The following is a 16122-nucleotide window of genomic DNA, read 5'->3' as shown; positions in this document are numbered from 1 at the left end:
CTTTTACCTCCATCAGAAGCAACACAATCAGATGATAAACTAATTCACACTGGGGTGTTAAGGCATGTCATTATACAAATACTTATTGAGTTCCTACTATGTGCAAGGCACTATGCTAAGGTGTGTGCGTGGGAGTCACAGAAAATAAGAGGGGAGTTAAAGATCCTTGCCTAGGAACACATAGGTAATGACTAAATGCATTCCTCCTTGGAGAGGTATTTCATTTTCAAAGAACTGGTTCTGATGGTGAAATTTAAGCAGGAGAGGTGGGGATTTGGGTCTAGGAGACAACAGCCTTCTACTCCTTCTGCGAAACAGGCTAGCTCTGGCTCAGTGAATTTGCTGTGTCCAATGATTTTGTAATGAGTTAGGCTGGCGTTAAGCTCCAGGTTATTTTGTTGTCGCCAGTTGTGCTTTGCTTCACGAAGCGTCACCTGGGGCTATCTTGCAGGAGACAGTTTCTTTTCACATTCTGGGATCAGGTGCTTTCTCTGATTTTGCGTGGCTCTTTGGAATCAAACCTAGCACATCCCACGGGCTTTGAGACTTTTTAGGTACGGGAGTCAGAGAAGAGGCAGGCTGTGACCCGCCCCCCCCCCCCCCCGCCGCACCGGCGGTCCCCAGCTGCCCCAGAATGTAACTATTCGCGGGTTGGGTTTGCGAACCCGGCCGGGGTTGCCGCGTTGGGAAAATGGTGCGAGGGAAGCCCCTCGGAGAGCAGGAAGAGGTGGTGGATTTTGCACGGAAGGGGAAGACCTCGGGTGGCTCCGGTGGCCAGAGACGAGCTGGACAGGGCTGGCAGGAGGCCTGTGGCGAAGCGGAGAGGGGCCCCGAGGCCAGGGAGCCCCGCGCACCACGAAGAAGGATGGAGAGGTTGCAAAAATCCTAAAGGGAAAAGCCCTGCCGGCTGTAGGCCAATGAGCGGCGGGAAGGAGGAGTGAGGCTGGGGAACTTCTCCCAGAGCCAGTCAGAGGGGACGGCTGCTGGGAAGCCAATCAGCGCGCCGGAGCCCGCAGCCCCTCTGCAGTAGTTATGCCAGAGCGCCCTGGGTAGAGCGGCGGCGAGCGGGCAGCTGGGCTGGGCCGCCAGGAGCCACCGCACGCGCTCGGCGCCCTCCTCCCCGCCGCCCTCGCCCGGTCCCCGCGCCGCCGCGCCCCCGCGGGCCCCGCGGCCCCGCGCCCAGCACCCGCGGGCTCGCCACCGCTCGGCGGCCGCCGCCCCCTGGCCGCGCGCTTGGCCTCGCCCCGCCCCGCCCGGTCCCCCGTCGCCCCGCCCCGCCCGCCGGCCCCGCCCCGCCCGAGCCGCCGAGCCGTTCCCGCCCTCGCCCCGCGCCCAGGTAGCTGCGAGGAAACTTTTGCCGCGGCTGGGTAGCGGCACGTCTCCTGCTCCTCAGGGCCGCTGCCAGCCTCGCCGGGTCTCGGGACTGCTCTCGCTCCCGCTGCCACTCTCCCGCGCTCTCCTCGCTGCCCGCGAAGCAGGATGGCGGGGACCGTGCGCACCGCGTGCTTGGTGGTGGCGATGCTGCTCGGCTTGGACTGCCCCGGACAGGCGCAGCCCCCGCCGCCGCCGCCGGACGCCACCTGTCACCAGGTCCGCTCCTTCTTCCAGAGACTGCAGCCCGGACTCAAGTGGGTGCCCGAAACCCCCGTGCCAGGTGAGGAGGAGTCCCCGCGCGCGTGCCCCGCGCCCGGCGGTGAGCCGGGGTGGGGGTGGGGGTGGGGGGCGAGTGGCGGCCGTACCCCGAGCGCGCCGGCCCCGCGGGCCGGCGGTCGTACGCCCCGCCGCTGGGCAGTCGGGAGCGGTCGCTGCGCCCGCGGCCCGGCCAGGTCTACCGGGGGAGGGCGGAAGGGTGAGTAGGGATCGTGTCTGCATCCCCCCGACTCGCTCTGCTGTCGGGGAAGGTGCGGGTGGGAGGAACCGCGGGGATGGCCTTCCCGCGAGCGCCCATTTTTGGGGGGAGGGCGGGAAGGGGGGGGCTGCTTCCCTGGGCCTCGGCGAACTGCCGCCCCACAGCCGAGCCGGTGCCTCGGGCGTTTGCCACCCTCGCTCGCACGAACGTGCCAGCATTTCAGCCTCAGCCGGACCGCGGCTCCGGCCGTTCCCTCCCCAACCTGCCCCCACGCCCTCCTTTCCGCAGCCTGGGTTCCCGGGGCTCGCGGGCCCAAGTGCAGGCAAAGTTGAGGACAGATCTCCGAATCCGCAGTGGCAGGTAGAGACACGCTGGGGGAAACTTTTGAGTAGGTGGGTCCCCGCGATGAGGAGGACCGATCCTTTTCCTTCAAAACAGCGTCCCTTATCTAGGTTGGCAAAATCGCTTCGGAAACGGTGCTGCTGGCCGGGGAGCAGGAGTCCAAAGATGATTTAACTCCTCCCCTTCTCAAATTCATCTGCCTTCTTGACAGGCTGGACCCTGAAGGGGAGATGATTTTAGGTGGAGGAAAGTTTCCGAACGCCTGCCTTTTGTTCTGCGCAATCAGATCGTGTTGTAAGGGCGTATTTTAACCTTAGCTCAGGGCTGCCGCTGTCAACAGATGAATATTAATGGCCTCGCGTGATTGACTGTCCCGCGGTTGGACTCCTAAAAGCCTGCTTTAGAATCCAATTAGGACAAGTTGCTACACTGACAATGCGGGCAAGAAGAGTTGGTTTCAAACAGGTTAATTTATCGGAGGTGCGCTCCGCAGCAACGGCCGGTGGCAGTCGCAAACCCTGCGACGTCTGTGGCCTCCGGGGTCTCTTTCCCGACCCGTGCATCCGGCGGGGCGCGCGCCCCGCGCTTCGGAGGGATCGGGAAGCAGCCCTCGTCAAAACTTGGCTCGTGGCTCTCAACAAGTCAGAGAGGCGGGTCCGATGGTCGGACCAAGTTGTGAATGCGATGCGCGCCCTGTGGGCGCTAGCAGCGAGCGTTCGCTAGCGGGAGGTTACCTAGGCAGCCAGCGCGCCCTCAGCCCTCAGCCTTTTCTTTAGGTGGATGAAAAGAGCCAAGCGAGCCTGCTGTTTGGTTGCAAAGGTAATTGGTCACCCCTTTTGGCGACTGAAATGCATTTGCGCGTACGTTAAATATTGCTTGGCAGGATTTCGCTTTATGGGAGGGGAGAACTGGCTCTTCCACTGTTAGGTGTTAATAACGTACCGCGTGGGCGTGTGCAGGAGCCGTAAGGGGCAACCTGCGAATCGGTTCCACAGGGCTGAAACAACAGGCGAATGTCTCTCCCCTCGAAGTGCCGTGGTAATTAGATTGCTAAGGCCAGAGAACACGCTTTTGTTGATAATGTAAAAATTGGTCCTCACAGGATGAGTCCCCACAAGATGAATGGGTCCAGGGTTGGGGTTGGGGCCACATTTGGCTGATTTGAAGCCAGGGAGTAAAGGTTGTGCTCAAAAGAAGAAAAAGAGCAGAGGGAACACGCTGATACTCAGTGAGCAACCCCCTCCCTCTACGCACACTCGTGCTGGCTGGTGCTGGCCCTCCCTCCTCCTCCCCAGCTCTCTGGCTGCCTGCCTCTTCACAGCATCTGTATACAAGTACTGGGACGGCCCACACACTGTGTGTAAGAGATTTGGCCTGGGCCTCCTCCCTCTGAGCTCCCTTGCTCCCTGCCTAGGGATGGCCATGCTGCAGAGAACAGGAACTCCTAATGGGGATTTTTCCTTTTCCTCCAGTATTTCCCGAACTCTGTAGGAAAAAAAAATCACTTTCCAAGGGTCTTCGTAGAAACCCAGCTTCCCTGCTTCACTTGTATTTAACAAACCCGTGCAGTGGTGAGCTCTACGTGGCCGGCACTGCTTTGACTCCGGCTGGAGTAAGGCCAGACTTCAAATACGGCGATACCCATGCCGCTACCATGTATCCTGGATTTTCTGGGGGCAGTGCAGATTGCCAGTACTCTCTGTCTTGGCACGAAAACCATGTGTCCTGGATTTCACTTGGGCAAGTGTGGTCCCTGTAGAGTGGAAAACATGGTGAAAATCCTAATGTCCATGTGTGGAAAGAGCTCATCAGTATTTCAGAGAAGAGACAATAATGGCAGACTAAATACAATGGCAAGTGCATAATTTCAAAGTGAATAAATGTGTAATTTGCTGCTGTCATTCAGTGGTTGGAAATTGAAAGAGAGCGCTGCAAATTATTTGATAGTTATGAACCATCAAGATGACCGCTTGACTTTTTTGTTTCCATCTATATTTTAAGCCGTGTTCAGTTTTCCCACTCCACTGTATTAACTGCATTAAAGCTTTCTTTGTCCCAGACAAAGTGAGTTTGGTCACAGTAAGGAGAAATCCTGGAGAATGTCCTGTGTCACTTAGGGGGAGCATTTGGGATTGACTGCTAACTTCGGCCATTAGCAGAATTAGGTTGGAGTGGATAAGGTACATTTCTTATGCTAATATGGATGAGACTAAATGGCGTTTGAAATCAGCCAGCCTAAACAATAAATCACTGGTGTTGAAGGGGGCTACACCACACTTCCACAAAGCTGATCTAAAGCCTTACAATCTCATGTTCCCATTTCTTTTAGAGCGTTCAAAGGCACGGGATAGCAATTCTAAATAGCATGTCCCCCAAATCCATAGATCTTTTCATACCCCACTCTCTTTTTTAAGGATTTGTAACTTGGAAAGCACCACAGATGGAAACCAGGCACACAGAGTTAGCATTTGGCAGAAAAATCCATATAACTGACTTTCAGTGTAGCTCTTTTGCCCTTATTTAATTTAGAAAAATTCAGAAAAAAGCCGATGAGCTCATAAGTCTAGATGTTTATTTTGTTTTGCTTAACCTACCCACAGGCGCAATCAAGAATGGATACAATTTTAGGCAAGGAACGTGAGCTAGTAATCAGACAATGATGTTTCCAATTGTCTCAAGGGAATGTTACAGAAGTCTGAAAAAAAAAAATTAAACAAAAATCAAGTGTAATTCACTTTATGAATGCCATACACCACTTTTGTGGGGGGTGGTGGTGAAGGGGACGGATCGGAATGAGAAAATCAAACAAACCGTGGTAGTGTTGCAACTCCCCAAAGATTGAGGGATCTTGCCTTAGAGGGCCTTGGAAAGTGCGGGAACCGATCCAGAAGGCCAAACTCCGGTATGGGTAAAAGGCAACCCTGAAGAGCCAGGATGGACTTGGCGTTTCTCAAAACAGATGAAATGACATAAAAATCAAGATCAGCATTCTCGAAACAAAGAGAGAGTGTGCTATTGGTTGTTGTTGTTTTAAGTGTGAGAACTAGCAACCGTATCTGGGTGGCCAGCTGTGGTTCCCCCATTCGTTTGAAGCAGTTAGTGGCCCTAGCGTCGAGAGGGAGAAGAAGAAGTGAAGTGTTGGGAGGGTTTTCTCTCTTCCGAGACCGCACCAGACATTTGGGCCAGCAGGTGATTCGTTAAAACTTGGAAAAAGTCGTATTATTGTATGCTAACGGGGAACAGTTGGGAGAATCCTTTCGAATGTGGTCAGTGTATTTCTTCCACGCGCCCCGATGGTCGGTCCCGAGCTGTGCGTGGAGGGAAGCGTGGATCCGATTGACGAGATAGCTGATGACTTGGGCTGCAACGAGTGTGAGAGTGGCGCCCCTCGGCAGGCCCTGCACGAGGTGCTGGAGGTGCCGAGGGGAGCAAGACACAGTCCCTTTTGTCAAGGCCGCTCGCATTCTAGTGGGGGAGCATACGCGTAAACAGGCTTCTCAGGAAACTTGTAGGATTAAACAGGGTGAAAAGGGCTAGAAAATACCTCCAGGAAATTGGCTGAAATGGTCACAATAGCCAGCCTGGGCAAGGGAAAAGAACTGAAGAGATGAAGTGGGAGATAGGGCGAAGGCTCTTAATAGGGCCGCCATCTTACAAAGTTTTCTTAATTCTTGGAGCAAATTCCGTGTTTGTAAGCATTAGGAGATGTGTGCATGAGATAATTCTGATGGATGCTAGATGACACAGATGGTGTCAGTTTTGCAATTTTTTTTTTTCCTGTGGGCTGGTAGATTGCATCCAATATTTTGATGCAATATTTTTGAGCATTCTGCTACTTTCATCTTTGGAGTCGCAATGTTTGGTGTTCACTGTAGCCTAGAAAAAGGCTGCTTATTACCAACCTGGGAAGAAAGAGGCCTGGATTTGTCTGCTATGAGACAAGACAGAAAATATTTTTTCTCCTTAAATGGCAGCTATCAATGACCATGCCAACTTTAGTGTTTGATGCATGTACAAAAGCATGGGTCTTAAGAGGTATCTTATTACTCATTTCTAAGAAAATTGAAGATAATCACTTATAACTTGTGCACCCGATACATCATTTGGAAAGAATTTCACTAGGGATCATATTGCTCAACTGAAAAGTTCTGGCACGCTGAATTTGTACATTTTTGTGAATGCTTCCTTTACTCTGATCTCTCGCTTTTTTCTGCATATGGTTATTTGTATGTTTTAGATTAGAAGCTTCTTAAAGGGAAAGCACTGCATTTGATGCAGTGTTGAGCACAATACCGAGAGCACCATAGGGCAGTTAGTAAATTATCGACGATAATAGAATTTCTAGATCATTATGTATTCTCTATGAACTCTCAAATACTTTCCTAAGCTCTGTGTCATCTTACTTATTTTCAAAGCCTAAGTCCAGTTTCTTCTGGCACATTATTGGGGTATGTGGACAAACTTTTCAGGCTACATATATTTTGACTGGAGAAAGATTCGGTCTTTCCTTAGTTAGCTGGCAACGCATACCATCAAGCAGGGCTTATTAATGTCGAGTACCCAAAGAACAGATTGAAATTAGCAACATTGTTATGACTGGTTTAGTATCATTACAGATCAACAATTATTATAGCACATAAATTGTAGGACATCTCTTAAATCAAACTCTCTTTGATTTCATGTCAGCTAGACCTTTCTCGTTAACGTTGACATTACCGTATTTGGGAGTTGAGCTATAACACATGCACAGACCTGTTGAAGTACCCCACACGTCTCTGTAACCTGGGATCAGAATTTGTGCTCAGGCTCCATTCAAGAGACCGTAGTAGGAGCCAACATCTATTCAGCCCTAGCCAAGCTTGCAAATGGGTTTGATGTTTTGGGTAATCTAGGGTCTAATGGCAAGTGTGGGCAGAACCCCCCCCCCCTCGTCTGCCCATATTTAGCAAATTGTCTGGCTTGAAACAGGATCTCCAGCACTCCATTAAGAAATGAGCATCGGAGAATAGAATCCAAATCACGGGCCCCAGACTGGCTTTGGAGACAGCATAAGGTAATGGGAATTTACCTTCTGAGATAGAATGTCAGGGAGAATGCGATTCAGAAAGCAAGGTGAAGGTGGGCATACCCACAGAGAAAATGTGCATTTTGAAATGCTGCGTTTGAGGGGAAAACCCTCACTGGAACATTACCGTCTCGCTTGAACACCTTGTTGAATACAAAGTAAAGAAGATTTAGTTCCATACTTCCAGTTGGGCCGATTGAAGATCAATTACGTGGGTGCCAAGTATTAGAAATACTTGTCTGCCATTTTTAAACAAAAATGAATCCAGATCGATTACCAAGAAAGGCATTTTCACTTCTGCCTCTCTTTGTGTGTAGCTGGATAAAGCCTTATTGGAGAGTTTGTATTTTTCCTCATGAGTAAAAAAAGAGTGAGTGTTAGGACCAAAATGCATTGCCAGTGTTCCAAACAGTTAATTACTTCCAGTAGCTGAAATTGTATTTATATGCTAGATTAGTAAATCTCCTAAGCTCTTTGAAGTATACTTAATAGGCTTATATTGATAAATAATTGATAGGAAGGGAGATAAAATACAAGTGAGAGTGGCAAGAAGAAGGGACAGGGAAGTTAAAGCCATTATAAAAGAAACCCCCACTCATTGTATCCTATCTATCCACCTGAAAGTTGAATGATGTACATTTCTCAGAAATGATGGCTCTGAGGGCCGCCTGGGTGGCTCAGTGGGTTTAGTGTCTGACTCTTGCTTTCATCTCAGGTCATGATCTCAGGGTCGGGGGGATTGACCCTGCATCAGGCTCCACGCTATGCGTGGAGCCTGCTTGAGGTTCTCTCTCTCCCTCCCCTTCTCTCCGCCCCTCCCCCCACACATGTGTGCGCATGTGCGTGCTCTCTCTCTCTCTCTCTCTCAAATAAAATAAAATGAATAATAATAATGAAAAATAAAACATTTTAGAAGAAGAAGTGATGCTTTTGAGAATATCCTGTGTTTTTCAGGATTTTCACAATGAAATATGTGTTTATTTCTTATAAATCCAGAATGAGGCAGAATTTTAGACTACAATTTTAATTGGTCTTCCTGAGTCTGTCTTTTGGAAATAAGTGTATGACTGCAAAATTAGAAATTGTGAGTATGGCATCTTTCAGGCATGTGTTCATTTTCATCTATGTCTGCCTTACTGGGCTGGGATCTTCATCTTTGTATCTGCAGAATGTAGCACAGAGCATAGTACAAATCGTAGGTGCTCAATAAATACTTGTAGACTGAATGAATGGAGGTAGAAATGTATTACAAAGAAAATTTCCTTGAAGCCAATATTTAAGTAGTTGATTCACTTATACTAATACATTAAGGTTTCTAAAAAAGTAACTATTTTTCAGGTCAAAAATCCATTTGTTGTCTATAGGTAAGTGTCAAAGAACTGCTTTAATTCACGTGGCTGCACTCTAATTCCCTGAAAGAAGTAGACTAGCCACATCTTACGATAGGTAAGTATTCTGTGCTTGTCTACAAGGCTATTCTAAGTAGTTTATAGATAAATACATCTATGTCTACATAAATGCATACATTTCCTTTACAAATCTGTGGTATTTAGGTTCCAAAAATAATGCAGCTTGGTGGCACTTAACAGAAACATACAAGGAATGTATGTAAGTTTTTCTTTGCTCTTTGGTGTTCCTTACGTAGAACATCGAGTTTCATAAGTGTACATTTAGAAGGACATAATCCAAAGTGGATACTCAGCCATGGAGATTTTATTGGAGTAGGATAAAGGGCCTCATGAGAGTTCTCTTAATTTCTGTATGCGTTAGAGCAGACTTTTAAAGTCAGCTGAGAAAACTCAACTAGTTGGCTAGGGATGACCCGCTGGGAATTCTTTCAGCTAGAAGCCCAACTAGGAAAGAGGGTAAAAAAGAAAGGGAGGGTGTTCTTTTGAAAATAATATCCGAATTGCCTTTGTATCCTTTCCTCCTCAATTATGGTTCTGCTCCCTCTCCCCTAAACTCTTCATTCTGGTACTTGTATTATATAGCGGCATCCTGGGATTCCTCATTGCTCTCTGTGCAGTTTTGGTTTGGATGATCGAAGCTGAGGGAAACGTGGGGAAGAGAGGATGGGTTAGAGCTACAGATTCAGGGAGGACGTTCAAATCCCTTACCCTGGCATGTATCAGAAAGTTCGCTGACACATAACAGACTTGAAAGGAGTAGAAAACATTTGACTTTGGAAATTTGCATGTGCAGAGAAAATGTGGAGATATGCCCCAATTGCATCTGGGTCACAGAAATACTCTTTGTGCATGTCTTGGTTTGGTGAAGTACATAGCTTATTCATAGCATCTGCCAGACCCTACAGTCGTTGAATGCGGGAGCTATATTTGATTCATCGTGATATCCTCTAGAGTGGTGAGTAGAGGGCCTTGTACAGAGTTGTTAATAAAGATTGGAATGAATGTGAGAATAAACGCCTAGAGACACAGTCTGCAGGACTTGACCGCTGTTGAATGAGATCCTAGGATGGCAGGCACCTAGAGAACGACTGGGTCTCTGGATGCATCATTGGCTAAGTTGATCTGCGGTAGGGACTGCGGATGGGGTGGTGGAAGGGAAGCCATTTTATTTGTTCTCTGTGGCCCTGGGAGCCTTGTTGCCCCTCTTTCAAGATTGAAGTCTGGGGGGGGGGAGTGACAAATGGAAAATTTTACCTACAGATTTATCTAAATGTGGTCCTGGGGGGGAGCCTGGCTGGCTGAGTCGGTGGGGCATGCGACTCTTGATCTTGGGATCGTGAGTTCAAGCCCCACATTGGGTATAGAGCCTACTTAAAAAAATCAGTGTGGTGTTTGGATATGTTTTATATGTATTTTTATTTATATATTTATATGTATGTGTGTATTCATAGATTATATATGTACAAATATTCTATATTTCTATTTTGATAGCAACAATTTATAATCATGTGTTATTTAAACTGTTTGAAAGTTGTTAATTATTACTGTTGGTAGAGAGAGGTCTTTGAAAAAAAATTTTTTAATGCTTATTTATTTGAGAGAGAGAGAGAGAGGGAGGGAGAAAGAGAGAGGCAGAACGTGAGCTGGGGACAGCAGAGAGAGAGAGAGAGAGGGAGGAAGAAAGAGAGAGGCAGAACGTGAGCTGGGGACAGCAGAGAGAGAGGGAGACACAGAATCTGAAGCAGGCTCCAGGCTCTGAGCGGTCAGCACAGAGCACGATGCGGGGCTCAAACTCACAAACTGCAAGACCATGACCTGAGCTGAAGTCGGATGCTTAACTGACTGAGCCACCCAGGCGCCCCAATAGTGGGTGGTCTTTTACAACCATACCTTACATTTGTGTCGTGAAAGCCTTGCTTTCATATATCTTATGTACAGACAATGCAGTCACTCATAAAGTGTCCGCAGATTTTGAGTTCCACTAAGCTGTTTGGTTCCAACACACACACATACACACTCACGTTTGTACACTCATACATACCAACATACAATATCCCTACATCTGTCCGTCCTTAATAACCTAAAGAATAAACCTAGCTTACCCTGGTAAGAGATAAGGGGTACAGCTTTTCAGAGCTCGAGTAAACCATTTTCAGTTGGATTGGCCCCAAATTGTTGCAGAGCAAATTGTCACTGATATCATAGAGCTCATTTATTAAGTTCCATCATTATCCTAAGTACAGAGATGTGATCGCCATTTAAAGCAGTGGTGGTCAACCCATACTGTGAATTTGGCTCATTTTGGAGAACGACTTCTAGCACTGGCTGCATAGCATGTTGAGCTCCGTAGAAATGAGAATGTGACCCAAGAGGCAGTTTCCAAGTTAGCTTTCATGGACTGATTGTATTGGGGACCACATTGAGTTGTTTTGGAAAACAGATGGAAATTCTCAGCAAAGGAACCTACTAATAATGAACCTTATATGCTATCTCTGCATAAATATTTAAAAGTTTTTCATTCATTCTCTCCTTCAGCCAACATTCACTGAGCACTGATTCTTTTTTCTTTTTTTTAATTTTTTTTTTCAACGTTTATTTATTTTTTTTGGGACAGAGAGAGAGCATGAACAGGCGAGGGGCAGAGAGAGGGAGACACAGAATTGGAAACAGGCTCCAGGCTCTGAGCCATCAGCCCAGAGCCCGACACGGGGCTCGAACTCACGGACCGCGAGATCGTGACCTGGCTGAAGTCGGACGCTTAACCGACTGCGCCACCCGGGCGCCCCTACTGAGCACTGATTCTAAGCCAGGTACTGATGGCGTGAGATAAAATCACTGCCTAGCGCGGGGGCCGCATAAGGAAAACCAGAGATGTCAAGGCAGTGCCATGAGAGCTGTCATGGAGCTGGGCACCATGGACGGATCTGGGGGGCTGTTGAGCTATGGAGGAGGGGTGCCCCGCGGCCCTTAAGTTGGCTGTCATGTAAGGTATACGCAGAGGCACAAAGAGACAAAATGACACATTTGCTGGGCTGGAATACTTTGGATTTCTTGGCGAACAGCTGTGGGGAAAGGAGAGGAAAGATGAACTGGAAAAGTAGGCAGGAAATGCTGAGGAGTTTCCTCGGGCCGTGTCCAAGCATGATGAGGAGCCATGAAAACATTTTAAGAAGAGAAAACATATGGAAAATGACCGGAGAGTGAGTGGTGACAAGGAGTTTTAGTAATACAGGTGAAGAAGGAGGGCAGTAAATAAGGGAGTAAAAGATAAAGTTGAGAGACTAGAGGAAGTGGACCAGGTAAGTCTAGAACTTCTAGTTTTTCTGGGTGGTGGGGTATGGCACATAATAGGTGGTCAGGAAATATTTGTTAAATGAATGAGTGAAGTATAGGAAGAATATACTTTTTAAAATATTTTTAAACTAAACTCTACCCCCAGTGTGGGGGCTTGAACAGACGACCTTGAGGTCAAACGTTACATGCTCTACCAACTGAGCCAGCCAGGCGCCCCAGGAAGAACATATTTTTGAGGGGTGAAATAATGAGTTTGATTTTGAAGGGGCTGAGTTTGAGGGGTTCTTTGATCATTGAGGCAGAAATGTCTGCTAGACAGTTGAGCCTGTGTTTTGGATCATAGAAGAGAGAGAAATCAGGGCTGGGGATACATACTTGGACATTAACAGAATATAGATGGTAATTGAAACTCTGGGAATAGATGAGATCACTGGGAAATAGTATGTATACTCTTCTAGAGTTCAGGAGAAGCATAGTTGGGACTCATCAGCATATAGGCTTAAGTTGGAAGTCATGGGTGTGGATGATATTTTCCAGGCTTTTGCATGTGACACATCTTAAAATGCATTTTGCCAACATCTGGTGGTTTAAAAAAAAAAAACTGCCAAAGACTTCAAGAATTCTCTTGATTAAGAGAAAGTATGAGTATATGTTGTCATGGTCCAAGATTTTGTAAATAAGATAATGCACTACCAAATGCACGTGCGTGCGCAAACACACACACGCGCGCGCACACACACACACGAGGGTGGGGGGGGATGTAGAGAAGTATATTTGAATCAAGGGATTGGACTTCTATTATTTTTGATAGCAGTAATTAATAATTTGGTGTGATCTTTAAACTGTTTGCAAGTTGTTAATTGTTACTCTTAGCAGTGGGTGGTCTTTCACAACCATTTGTGTTGTGAAAGCTTTGCATTCACATATCTTATGTACAGACAATGCAACCACTAATAAAGTGTCCCTAGCTTCTGAATTCTGCTGACCTGCTTGCTTCTGACATAGAGACCCCTCTGCACACTACCCCCCTACCCCCACTAGCAGGGGAGCAGCGTCTCACTCTGGAGAATGAAAGCTGTAGCCGTGTGTAGCTTTTGGAGCTCTGGTCTCTATTCCACGGCAGACTGGGCCCTGCTGGCTGGTCTCTGAAACATGTGGTTCCAAGCAAATACTAGGCATACTTGTGTAATTGGGCTGATCTTGTCTCAAGTGTCTATGGAGATGTAATGTTTCTTTGGTTGCGGGGAGAGAGGGTGGTCTAATGTTCTGTTTCTCTGGCATGAATAGTCTCTTTAATTTCCCTTTTGGTTAAGAGATTGCCTTCATTGGGGTTTCTACTTTCATTCAACGTAAGCTTGAAAGTCCTTGATCTCTCGCTGATTTAAAAAAAAAATTTTGTTAATGTTTCTTTTGAGAGAGAGCGCGAGTCGTGGAGGGGCAAAGAGAGGGAGAGACACAGAATCCGAAGTAGGGTCTAGGCTCCGAGCTGTCAGCTTAGAGCCCGACATGGGGCTTGCACTCAGGAACTGAGAGATCATAACCTGGGCCGAAGTTGGACGCTTAACGGACACAGCCACCCAGGCGCCCCTCCAGTTGATGTTTGGAGGCCACTTTCAGGTTGATGGAATAGTTTGGAAAGGCCCCAAGGGAAGAGCATGGAAGCTACCATTTACTGAGTGCCTGCTATGTGCCAGGTGCTTTATGTTTAATCTCATTTAATCTACACAGCAAACCTGAAAGATAGGTGGCATCATCTCCATTTACAGGTGAAGAAACTGAGGCCCAGAAAGGTTTCCTTTCCCCAAGGTTGTGTAAGCGGCGGAGCCACGATTTGCATCTGGATTTGTCTCACTTGATAGCGCATGGTCTTTCTAGTATGCCCACTGGGTTCCGAAGGGGAAGGAATATGGTCTGGATATAAAGCATTTGACTTAACTTCCCACACTCCTTTGACTTTGTGACATTTTTTGCTGTGGGCTCCTCTCCTACTCCAGAGCTGATTCTCTCTCTGCTTGTTTGCCTTCTTCCTCCCACCCCTTCTTAGACGCAAGTGCTCCAGCAGCCTTTGTCCTTTGCCCCTTCTGTTCTCTCTCTGCTCATTCCCACACCCATTCCCATGACTTCATTATCTTCGCTGTTCGAATGACTCCCATATCTCTTTCCAGCCTGACCTCTTTCTTGCTGTCCAGTTCAGAATTTCCTAGTCGCCCGCCGAGCATCTCCATCCAGAAGTCCTGCCAACGCTTCACTTTCAACAGAGCCAAAAACTAGTCCATCATTTTCTTTTCCTGTCTGCGCAAACCTGCCTCTCTCCAACATTCTGCATTTCTGGTGATAGCAACTCTGGTACCCGGGCCTGAAGCCATGAAATCATCTTGGACTTCTCTCTGTACACATCTCTCGCCCAAATGAAATGGCTAAGTCCTGCAAGTCTGCCTCCGTCGTGTCTGTCCGTCGCCCTTACCTCCTTGGCACGTGTGCCCTCTAAGCACATCAGGCTCCTATCTGAAAGGACCCTGTAGTTGTCTGCTCCCAAGCCTTTGCTTATGGGCCACCTGACTGCCTTTTATTGATGCAGTCATCTAGTCCTACCCGCTTTTCAAGGCGGCAGTGCGATCCACCCCCTGCATGAATCACATCAGGATTCCCTATGACACTTCCCTTTGAACCCTGGCATCACTGTACTTCTCCTATGGCCTTGGGTCTCGCTGGCTCTTCTAATTATTTATATACTGGGCTTCCTACTAGAGGCTTCCTCCTTAAAGTGTGGCCCATGCACCAGTGGCATCGGCATCATCTGAGAGCTTGTAAGAAATGCAGAACCTCAGGCGCCATCCCAGACCTGCTGAACCACATCTGTATTTTTAAACAAGATCCCCAGGTGATCTGGATGCACGTTAAAGCTGGAGAAGGGCTGCTCGCAAGTGTAAGCTCCTTCAGGGCAAGAACCTTGCAGGAGTTAAGGGAGGGTTTTGCACATAATAGATCAATGTTCTTTTGATTTCTTGCATTTGTGCTGGCTTCCCCATTCATTCATCCATGTGGCCTCCGAGACCCTAAACACAAGAAATTTATGTGGGGAGGGAGGAAGAGGAAGGAGAGAAAGAGAGAGTGGGGGGGGGGGAAAGAGAGAGAGAGAGAGAGAGAGAGAGAGAGAGAGACAGACAGTGGGGGGAGAAGGAGGGAGGAGGGGTAGAATGAAGGGGCTGGATTGAGCCTGTATGATCTCTGCTCAGCAGCTGATAACTTTGTGACTGCTTTGGAAAACAATCTTTGCTCTCCCAGATGGTTAGGACCTCTTGTCTACTCCTTGGCTTAATTTAATGTGGCCAGAGGCAAATATCTTCGGAGACCATTATGCTCTTACCCTAGGGACCTGATGGTCTCCCACTTTCTTTTTTACTGGCTTTCTGGGCTGTACCTTCTCTGGCCATGCCCAGCAGCCAGACTGGAACTTTTGAAGCGATTCAGAGAGCCATGGAAGAACTGTGCCCAGTGTTTCAAATAGTCCCTTCTGTTTTCAGAAACTGATTTTCTGCTTTGTTTTCAAACTTCAAAGTTTGCTTCTGAAATAAAGGTTTATTTTCCCCCACGGAATTCTGAAGGTTTTATACAAGTGTTAATTTCTAAAACCTAAGTCATTTCTTGCCTTTGAAACTTCAGTGCTGTGGGTCAATTTAATAACGTTGCCTGAAGGTTCTTTTGGCCTTCAAAAGCTGTCAGATTGCCTTTCTTTGTTCTTTGAGAGAGTAAGGTTGCCTCATTCACAAAGCTTGAAGGAGTTGAAACCAGCACTTATGCAATCATGCAGTCTTCCTCCACCCCGCAGGGATATCCAGTTTTATTTTCAAGCTAGGTCCTAGTGGCAATGAGATGTATTGCCAACCGACAGTTCTGGGTGAATGTCCCCAAAAGCCCATCACCATTTATTTCATGGAGTAGTGTTAAGAAGTAGCCCAAGTTACCGAGACACCCGTAGCTAAGGGGAACAGTGGATGTTCTGCGCACACCCATCGCTGCCCTTCTGGGGCTCGGAATAGCTCCAGAGCTACTGAGCCCCCCCCCCTTCATCATCTGCCGGACTGCTCCCCACATCTTCCCTTTTCGTCTTCCTCCCTTCTACCCTCACACTCTCTCTCAACTGGTTATAATTTAGAACAGAA

General features: G+C 47.8%; 1 protein-coding gene across 2 annotated transcripts in view; it reads left to right on the top strand.

The window, feature by feature from the left end:
- The first annotated feature begins 1291 nt into the window (after nt 1-1291).
- Nucleotides 1292-16122, top strand: part of GPC3 (glypican 3) — a 419619-nt gene continuing 404788 nt past the window's right edge. Inside the window, exon 1 of one of the 2 annotated variants that reach the window (XM_027054341.2) lies at nt 1292-1654. In XM_027054341.2, coding sequence (XP_026910142.1) covers nt 1480-1654 — 175 coding nt within the window. In that variant the 5' untranslated portion in view covers nt 1292-1479. The remainder of the gene's footprint in view (nt 1655-16122) is intronic. The other variant, XM_027054340.2, reaches the window with a different exon arrangement.

The sequence above is a fragment of the Acinonyx jubatus genome, chromosome X, assembly GCF_027475565.1.
Source record: "Acinonyx jubatus isolate Ajub_Pintada_27869175 chromosome X, VMU_Ajub_asm_v1.0, whole genome shotgun sequence".
Taxonomy (NCBI): domain Eukaryota; kingdom Metazoa; phylum Chordata; class Mammalia; order Carnivora; family Felidae; genus Acinonyx; species Acinonyx jubatus.
This window is presented reverse-complemented; position numbering and strand designations above follow the sequence as displayed.